General features: G+C 49.4%; 1 protein-coding gene across 1 annotated transcript; it reads left to right on the forward strand.

Annotated features, from left to right (window-relative positions):
* Positions 1-389: 389 nt before the first annotated feature.
* On the forward strand, positions 390-5617 carry TARM1 (T cell-interacting, activating receptor on myeloid cells 1). The gene is given in 6 exon segments (XM_039465769.2): positions 390-423; positions 1834-1869; positions 2504-2745; positions 2747-2795; positions 3682-3975; positions 5595-5617. Coding segments are annotated over 6 exon segments (678 nt in total).
* Positions 5618-9543: the final 3926 nt, after the last annotated feature.

The raw sequence follows: 9543 nt of genomic DNA on the forward strand, positions 1-9543 counted from the left end.
TCAAAAACAAAACAAAAATCAAAAACCAAAAACCAAACCAAACCAAACCAAACCAAACAGAGTGAAGTGCTTTCATTTCTTCAATACAAACCCTTCGGGGCCAAGTCTGAAGCATTTTGGGGTTACCTGTTTGATGCCTGAAATCTGCCTGAAACAGGAGGATTTCCTGTGAGTCAAGTTCTTCAACACTGGTGTGTAAGGAGCGTGTTGCAATCAGCAACATCAACACCTTTCCTGAGTGTAGATATGGGAGGGGGAACTGAAAGGCTAGGACAAGGCTGTTACTGCCCACACGCTGGGGTGGGAGTGAGGCGGTGATGACTCCAGCTCTTCTCCCTTCTGTGGACTGCAGAACCCATGAGGGACCCTGGGAGGGCTGAGGAGCTGTCATGATCTCTCAGCTGCTTTCCCTTCTCTGTTTCAGTAAGTCTCAGGGCTATCCACTGGGACTGCAGAATATCATGGAACTGGTGGGATAGTTGGGCTGGGGAAGGAAATAACAACATCAACTTTGGCTTACATAGTGCACGGAAGGAGTGAGAAGTCCTGCTGAATGCACTGCAGACATTCCCTGGAAACTAGCGCTCTGCAAACTTCAACTCCTCTAGTTTCAACTTGGTGATTTTTGCTGAATGACTCCACCACCTGGACTTCATTGGCTTACCCTTTTTTTCAGGATCAACTCTGACTTTTTGTGTGAAAGTAAAAGTATTCAGAACAGAAACCTTATCTTAATATCATAAATATAAATTTAGTGTCAAATAAATAACTATAAAGTAAATTGAGGCTGGGCATGGTGGCTCACGCCTGTAATTCCAGCACTTTGGGAGGCTGAGGTGGGTGGATCACCAGAGGTCAGGAGTTCAAGATCAGCCTGGCCAACACCATGAAACCCGTCTCTTCTACAAATACAAAAAAATTAGCCAGGCATGGTGGTGGTTACCTGTAATCCCAGCTATTTGGGAGGCCGAGGCAGGAGAATCACTTGAACCTGGGAGGCAGAGGTTGCAGTGAGCCAAGATCACGCCATTGCATTATAGACTGGGTGACAATAGCGAAACTCTGTCTCAAAAATAAATAAATAAATAAAATGAAAGGGAAACAACGTTAGGAGATTCTAACTATGTACTATTGCTAGGTCAGGTTCTGAACCTGGAAACTGCTGTTTCTTTTCTTTTATTTATTCATTTATTTTTTTGAGGCAGGGTCTCATTCGTTGCCCAAGCTGGAGTGCAGTGGTGCAATCTCAGTTCACCACAGCCTCGACCTCCTGGGCTCAAGCTATCCTCCTGCCTTAGCCCCCCAAGTAGCTGGGACTACAGGCACAAGCCACCATGCCTGGCTAATTTATATTTTTTTGTAGAGCCTCCCGAGTAGCTGGAATCATAGGCATGCACCACCACACCTGGCTAATTTTTGTATTTTTAGAATAGAAGGGGTTTTGCCATGTTGGCCAGGCTGGTCTCAAACTCCTGACCTCAAGTGATTTGCCTGCCTTGGCCTCCCAAAGTGCTGGGATTATAGGTGCGAGCACGCAGCCTTGAGTGCCATTTTGAAATGGAAGGTGAGAACAGAAGGGTCTGTGGACAATGTGGAACCAGGAAAGGCCTGGAGTAGGGGGAGGTGAGAGCCACACAGGACAGCCAAGGAGAATCTCCGGGAAATGAGGAAGGAGCTGGAAGTTGACCAGAAGCCACAGTCCAGTGTGGGGAGAAGGAGACCTCCAAGGGTCTGTTCTCAGCAGGAGCCTCTGGGATGGTCCCCGGAGGTCAGGGCAGGCTGGCGACGCAGCCCCAGGCGGGGGCTTCTGTCTCACGGAGGATTCTCTTACAGGACTGTTCGTGGGCCAGGGAGACACAGGAGGAGATGGTGTTTCTTCAACGACACCCTCCTTGACCGGTCATCCCAAATCCCCTCCTGTTCCGCCCCCTTCTTAAAATGGGCTTCCTGGGCTGGGCGTGGTGGCTCATGCCTGTAATCCTGGCACTTTGGGAGGCCAAGGTGGGTGGGTGGATCACCTGAGGTCAGGAGTTCAAGACCAGCCTGGCCATCATGGTGAAACCCCATCTTATAAATAAATAAATAAATGAATGAATGAATGAATGAATGAATGAATGAATGAATGGGCTTCCTGGCCAGGGGCGGTGGCTCACACCTGTAATCCCAGAACTTTGGGAGGCTGAGGCGGGTGGATCACCTGAGGTCAGAAGTTCCAGATAGCATGGCCAACAGGGTAAAACGCTGTCTCTACTAAAAATACAAAAATTAGCTGGGCGTGGTGGTGCCCACCTGTAAACCCAGCTACTCAGGAGGCTGAGGCAGGAGAATCACTTGAACCCATGAGACGGAGGTTGCAGTGAGCCAAGATCGCACCACTGCAGTCCAGCCTGGGCGACAGAGGGAGACTCCGTCTCAAAAATAAATAAATAAATAAAAATTTAAAAGGGCTTCCCGAGAGCAGGGGAGGGCGTCAGGTCCAGCCCTGGGCTCTGCTTCCTTCCAGGGTCACTGCCCAAGCCCTCCCTTGGTGCCTGGCCCAGCTCAGTGGTCCCTGCCAACAGCAACGTGATGATGCGACGCTGGACTCCTGCCAGGCTTGTAAGCTTTGCTCTCAGGAAGGCAGGAACTGTTCTGGAGTCCCTGATGTCCCTTGATTCTACAGAGGGCCCGCCCGAATTTCACCTCCATAACTTAAAAGTTGGAAATGCTGGTGAGTACACCTGTGAATACTACAGAAAAGCATCCCCCCCACGTACACTCACAGCACAGTGATGTCCTTCTACTGTTGGTGACAGGTTGCAGACAGGATGCCTTCCAACGACCTATGGGGGACGGGATGAGGGAGGAAGCGGAGGAAGAGAGGGAGAAACGGAGCCCACCTCCAGAGTAGCTGGGGGCGGAGGGAGAGGGAGAGAGACAGGAACAAAATTGCATACCTTGGTTTTATAGTCTGTTGCCCAGGCTGGAGCGCAGTGGCACAATCTCGGCTCACTGCAACTTCTGCCTCCTGGGTTCAAGTGATTCTCCTGCCTCAGCCTCCTGAGCAGCTGGGGTTACAGGTGTGCACCACAACACCCGGCTAATTTTTGTAGTATTATTATTTTTTGAGATGGAGTCTTGCTCTGTTGCTAGGCTGGAGTGCAATGTTGCGGTCTCGGCTCACGGCAGCCTCCGCCTCCCAGGTTCAAGCGATTCTCCTTCCTCAGCCTCCCAAGCAGCTGGGACTACAGGCACACGCCACCACGCCCAACTAACTTTTTTATTTTTAGTAGAGACGGGGTTTCATTATGTTGGCCTCGATCTCCTGACCTCTTGATCCGCCCGCCTTGGCCTCCCAAGTGCTGGGATTACAGGCATGAGCCACCGCACCCAGCCTAATTTTTGTTATTTTAAGCAGAGATGGGAGTTTCACCATGTTGGCCAGGCTGGTCTTGAACTCCTGACCTCAGGTGATTCACCTACCTTGGCCTCCCTAAGTGCTGGGATTACAGGTGTAAGCCACTGTGCTCAGCCTTATACAGGTCTTGTAGGAGGGAGCCGGAGTAGAAAGTGAAGGAAGGTCGGAGAAATGAGGAATCTCTCATTTTCCATACTCCATGAGAGCCTCCTGCCAAGAGAATGGAGGTAACTGGAGGATTCTAGACTTCTCCCCAGGACCTCAGAGCCTGACTTCTCCTACAGGACATTTATCTAAACCTTTACTGCACACCTACCAAAGAGGTATGGTGACCGCAGGTGGAAGGGTGACTCTGCAGTGCCGAAAGCCAGACCAACTGTTGGCGCCTATGATGTTCGCTCTGCTGAAGGCAGGGTCATCTTTGCCCATCCAGCTGTGGAGTCCAGCGGGGGAGATGAACTTCACCCTCGAGGGCGTGACAGCCGGCAACGTGGGGAACTGCAGCTGCGTGTACTACCAGGCAAAGCCTCCTTTCTGGGCCTCGGAACCCAGTGATCAGCCTGAGATATTGGTGACAGGTAAGGGTTTGTGTGATTTTGAAGAACTGTGTTGTTGTCTTTTTTTAAATCAGAGATTGTTTTTTCTTTTTGTGAACCTCATTTCTTCATTACTTGCAATATCACTGCTCTTAAAAAAAAAAATCTTCCTGGCCGGGCGCCGTGGCTCACACCTGCAATCCAAGCACTTTGGAGGCCAAGGCAGACGGATCACCTGAGGTCAGGAGTTCAAGACCAGCCTGACCAACATGGTGAAACCCCATCTAAAAAAAAAAAAAAAAAAAAAAATCTTCCTTTTCGGCCAGGCTCAGTGGCTCATGCCTGTAATCTCAGCCCTTTGGGAGGCCGAGGCGGGTGGATCATGAGGTCAGAAGTTCGAGACCAGCCTGACCAATATGGTGAAAACATTGTCTCTACTAAAAATACAAGATTAGCTAGGTATGGTGGTGCGCACCTGTAGTCTCAGCTACTAGGGAGGCTGAGGCAGGAGAATCACTTGATCCTGGGAAGCGGAGTTTGCAGTGGGCAGAGATCACACCACTGCACTCCAGCCTGGACGACGGAGTGAGACTCTCTTAAAAAAACACTTCCTTTTCACAATTTCCACTCCTTTGCCTTTTTTCTTCTCTTTTTTTTTGAGACAGAGTCTCACTCTGTCACCCAGGCTGGAGTAAAGTGGCACAATCTCAGCTCACTGCAAACTCTGCCTCCCGGATTCAGGTGATTCTCCTGCCTTAGCCTCCCAAGTAGCTGGGATTACAGGCATGCGCCACCATGCCTGGCTAATTTTTGTATTTTTAGCAGAAATGGGGTTTCACCATGTTGGTCAGCCTGGTCTCGAACTCCTGACCTCATGATCAACCTGCCTTGGCCTCTCAAAGTGCTGGGATTACAGGCGTGAGCCACTGCATCCTGCCCTCCTTTGCCTTTCTGTTGTACTGATCCTTGGATAATTTCTAGGCTGTTCTTCAAAATTATGAATCCACCAGCACCAGATTCCTTCTACCAGTCTTTGCATCTCTTCGCGTTTTGGTTATTTGCTTTGTTTTTTGTGAGATGGAGTCTCTCTCTGTCACCCAGGCTGGAGTGCAGTGGCGCAATCTCGGCTCACTGCAACCTCTGCTTCCTGAGTTTGAGGGATTCTCCTGCCGCAGCCACCTGAGTAGCTGGGACTACAGGCGTCCACCACGCCTGGCTAATTTTTGTATTTTTAGTAGAGACGGGGTCCTCACCATGTTGACCAGGCTGGTCTCGAACTCCTGGCCTCAAGTGATCTGCCCACCTTGGCCTCCCAAAGTGCTGGGATTGTATGTGTGAACCCCCATGCCTGGCGTGTTTCGGTTTTTCTTGGTGTTAGTGATTTCACTCTCAATAATTCTTTCTCAGTCAGGCACGGTAGCTCAGGCCTGTAATCCCAGCAGTTTGGGAGGCTGAGGCTGGAGGATCGCTTGAGCCCAGGAGTTTGAGACTAGCCTGGGCAACACAGTGAGACCCAGTTTCAAATTTAAAAAACATTTCTCTCGTCCTCAGAACATGGCGTTTGCACAGCCTCCTGCTTCTGTGCCATGGATGTGATGTCTGCTCATGTCTTTCAGCATGAACTGCTGTAATTCTTCTGACAGTATCTTGTGTCCTGCCAGAGTTCTGCCTCACTGGCTGCTAGCACTCTGCTTCCTCAGCTCTATAAATTATTTTTCATGCTGATGTAACTGTCGTAACGGGTTCCTCTTGGCGGCTGCCCAGATGAAGCCCATTCATCAAGACAAAGAAATTGCAAGAAAGAGTTTAATACACACTGAACCAGGTATGTGGGAGACCAGAGTTTCATTATTACTTGAACCAGCCTCCCTGAAAATCTAGAGGCTAGGGTTTTGTTTGTTTTTCTTTGAGATGGAGTCTCACTGTGTGGCCCAAGCTAGAGTGCAGTGGCATGATCCGGGCTCACTGCAGCCTCTGCCCCGCTCCCCCCAGGCCTGGGTCAAGCGATTCTCCTGTCTCAGCCTCCTGCCTCCTGAGTAGCTGGGATTACAGGCACCCTCCACCATTCCCAGTTAAATTTTTTTTTTTTTTTTTTTTTTTTTTTTTTTTTTTTGAGACGGAGTTTCACTCTTGTTACCCAGGCTGGAGTGCAATGGCGCGATCTCGGCTCACCGCAACCTCCGCCTCCTGGGTTCAGGCAATTCTCCTGCCTCAGTCTCCTGAGTAGCTGGGATTACAGGCACGCACCACCATGCCCAGCTAATTTTTTTGTATTTTTAGTAGAGACGGGGTTTCACCATGTTGACCAGGATGGTCTCGATCTCTTGACCTCGTGATCCACCCGCCTCGGCCTCCCAAAGTGCTGGGATTACAGGCTTGAGCCACTGCGCCCGGCACTTTTTTTTTTTTTTTTTTTTTTTTTTTTTTGTATTTTTAGTAGAGATGGGTTTTCATCATGTTGCCCAGGCTGGTCTCGAACTCCCAGCCTCAAGCAATCCTCCCACCTCGGCCTCTCACAGTGCTGCCGTTACAGGCGCGGGCCACTGTGCCCAGCCTCACCTCAAAGTGCTCTGCCTGCCCAGCAGTGTGTGCTGTGAGGATGCTGACCCAGCCACGGAATTCGGGTCCCTGTGGAGCTCTTTCCCTCCCATGTGCTGCTCCTGAGACTATTCCTTAATATAAAGATGGGGAAGGAAAAAAGGGAGTGTGGGAAGGTGGAAATGGGACAAAGAGCAAATACACGAAGGAAGAGAGCTAAGGTGGAGTGAACATCAAGGAAGGAAGATAAAGGAACTCCCAAGCCAGGCACGGTGGCTCACGCCTATAATCCCAGCACTTTGAGAGGCCAAGGTGAGCAGGCAGATCACGAGGTCAGGAGTTCAAGACCAGCCTGGCCAATATGGTGAAACCCTGTCTCTACTAAAAATACACACACACACACACACAAAACTCGCTGGGCGTGGTGGCATGTACCTATAGTTCCAGCTACTCGGGAAGCTGAGGCAGGGGACTCACTTGAACCCGGGAGGCAGAGGTTGCAGTGAACTGAGATCATGCCACTGTACTCCACCCTGGGTGACAGAGCAAGACTGTGTCTCAGACCAAAAAAAAAGAGGAACTCCCACTACAACTCATTAAGATTCCATATTTTGGCTAGGTGCGGTGGCTCATGCTTGTAATCCCAGCACTTTGAACCGGGGACGCAGAGGTTGGTGGGTCACCTGAGGCCAGGAGTTTGAGACTAGCCTGGCCAACATGTTGAAAACTCATCTCTACTAAAAGTACAAAAATTAGCCAGGCATGGTGGCAGGCATTTGTAATCCCAGCTACTCAGGAGGCTGAGGCAGGAGAATTGCTTGAACCCAGGTGGTAAAGGTTGCAGTGAGCCAGGATCGTGCCACTGCACTCTGGCCTGGGCAGCAGAGGGAGACTCTATTTCAACAACAACAACAGCAACAGATTCCATCTTTTGTTTTCAGGGATTAAAACTTTAAAGTTCAGGCCGGGCGTGGTGGCTCAAGCCTGTAATCCCAGCACTTTGGGAGGCCGAGGCGGGTGGATCACGAGGTCAAGAGATCGAGACCATCCTGGTCAACATGGTGAAACCCCGTCTGTACTGAAAATACAAAACAGTAGCTGGGCACGGTGGCACATGCCTGTAATCCCAGCTTCTCAGGAGGCTGAGGGAGGAGAATTACCTGAACCCAGGAGGCGGAGGTTGCGGTGAGCCGAGATCGCGCCATTGCACTCCAGCCTGGGTAACAAGAGCGAAACTCTGTCTCAAACTTTAAAGTTCAATTAAAATTTTAAAGTACAGCAGACTGCTGTCTAGAAAACAGGAAGTGGCAGATGAAAGTGGGATTTGGCGGGGCCGTCTGAGAAGGAGGGATACCCTCTGAGGGTCAGTGCATGCCGATCAGTAGTGGGATCGTGCCTGTGAATAGCCACTGCCCTCCAGCCTGGGCAACACAGCGAGACATCGTCTCTTAAAAAAAAAAATACAATCTATCTTTTCTCTACTGATATTGCATGCCCCTTATCATAAACCAAAGTCCATGTATGAGGGGACCTGTTTCTGTGATTCTTGTTCTATTCTGTTCTTTGATCAGTGTGGCTTCATTTTGCATTTTCCTGAGAGCATATGTTGTTGAGCGTCTTTGCTCACATGCTAATGGCTATATATATATATATATATATATATATATATATAATATTAAATCTAATATATGTTTATATTTCTGAGAAATTACTGATTCGATACTTTGTCCATTTATCATTGGGTTATCCCCATGTCACCCAGGCTGGAGTGCAGTGGTACCATCTCGGCTCACTGCAACCTCCACCTCCCGGATTCAAGAGATTTTCCTGTCTCAGCCTCCCAAGCAGCTGGCATTACAGGCACTCGCTACTCATATCCAGCTAATTTGTTTATTTTTTTTTGAGGCAAAGTCTCGCTCTGTTGCTCAGGCTGGAGTACAGTGATCTTGGCTCACTGCAACCTCTGCCTTCCAGGTTCAAGTGATTCTCCTGGCTCAGCCTCCTGAGTAGCTGGGATTCTAGGCATGTGCCATCATGCCTGGTTAATTTTTGTATTTTTAGTAGAGGCGGGGTTTCACCATGTTGGTCAGGCTGGTCTTGAATTTCTGACTTCATGATCTGCCCACCTTGGCCTCCTAAAGTTTTGGGATTACAGGTGTGAGCCACTGTGCCCAGCGTAATTTTTAGTAGAGATCGGGTTTTGCCATGTTGGCCAGGCTGGTCTCAAACTCCTGACTTGAAGTGATCCATCTGCCTCGGCCTTCCAGAGTGCTGGGATTACAGTCACTGTGCCTGGCCGGATTCTTTTCTTTCTTTTTTTTTGAGATGTAATCTCGCTCCTGGTATTGAAAATATACCATACACCGGTCGCAGTGGCTCACACCTCTAATCCCAGCACTTTGAGAGGCTGAGGCAGGTAGATCACCTGAGGTCAGGAGTTTGAGACCAGCCTGGCCAACATGGCAAAACCTCGTTTCTACTAAAAAGAACAAAAAATTTAGTTAGGCATGGTGGCGGGCCTGTCACCCCAGCTACTTGGGAGACTAACACAGGAGAATCACTTGAACCCGGGAGGCAGAGGTAGCAGTGAGCCAAGATCACACCAGTGAACTCCAGCCTGGGCAACAGAGAGAGATTCTGTCTCAAAAAAAAAAAAAAACCAAAAAACCAAAAAACAAAAAACAAGGAAGCAAGAAAGAAAAGAATAGGTATTAGAGTTATAAGAGATTACCATTGGCCAGGTGCAGTGGCTCAGGCCTGTAATCCCAGCACTTTGGGAGGTTGCGGTGGGCAGATCACTTGAGGCCAGGAGTTCAAGACCAGCCTGGCTCACATGGTGAAATCCTGTTTCTATTAAAAATACAAAAAATTAGCTAGGTGTGGTAGTGCATGCTTGTAATCCCAGCTACTTAGAAGTCTGAGGCAGCAGAATCCTTGAACCTGGGAGGCAGAGGTTTCAGTGAGCTGAGATTGCGCCACTGCACTCCAGCCTGGGTGACGGAGTGAGACTCTGTCTCCAAAAAAAAAAAAAAAAAAATTACCTTTGTGGGGAGCTGCCTAGTGGGTACACAG

This window comes from Saimiri boliviensis, chromosome 14 (genome assembly GCF_048565385.1).
Source record: "Saimiri boliviensis isolate mSaiBol1 chromosome 14, mSaiBol1.pri, whole genome shotgun sequence".
Lineage (NCBI taxonomy): Eukaryota > Metazoa > Chordata > Mammalia > Primates > Cebidae > Saimiri > Saimiri boliviensis.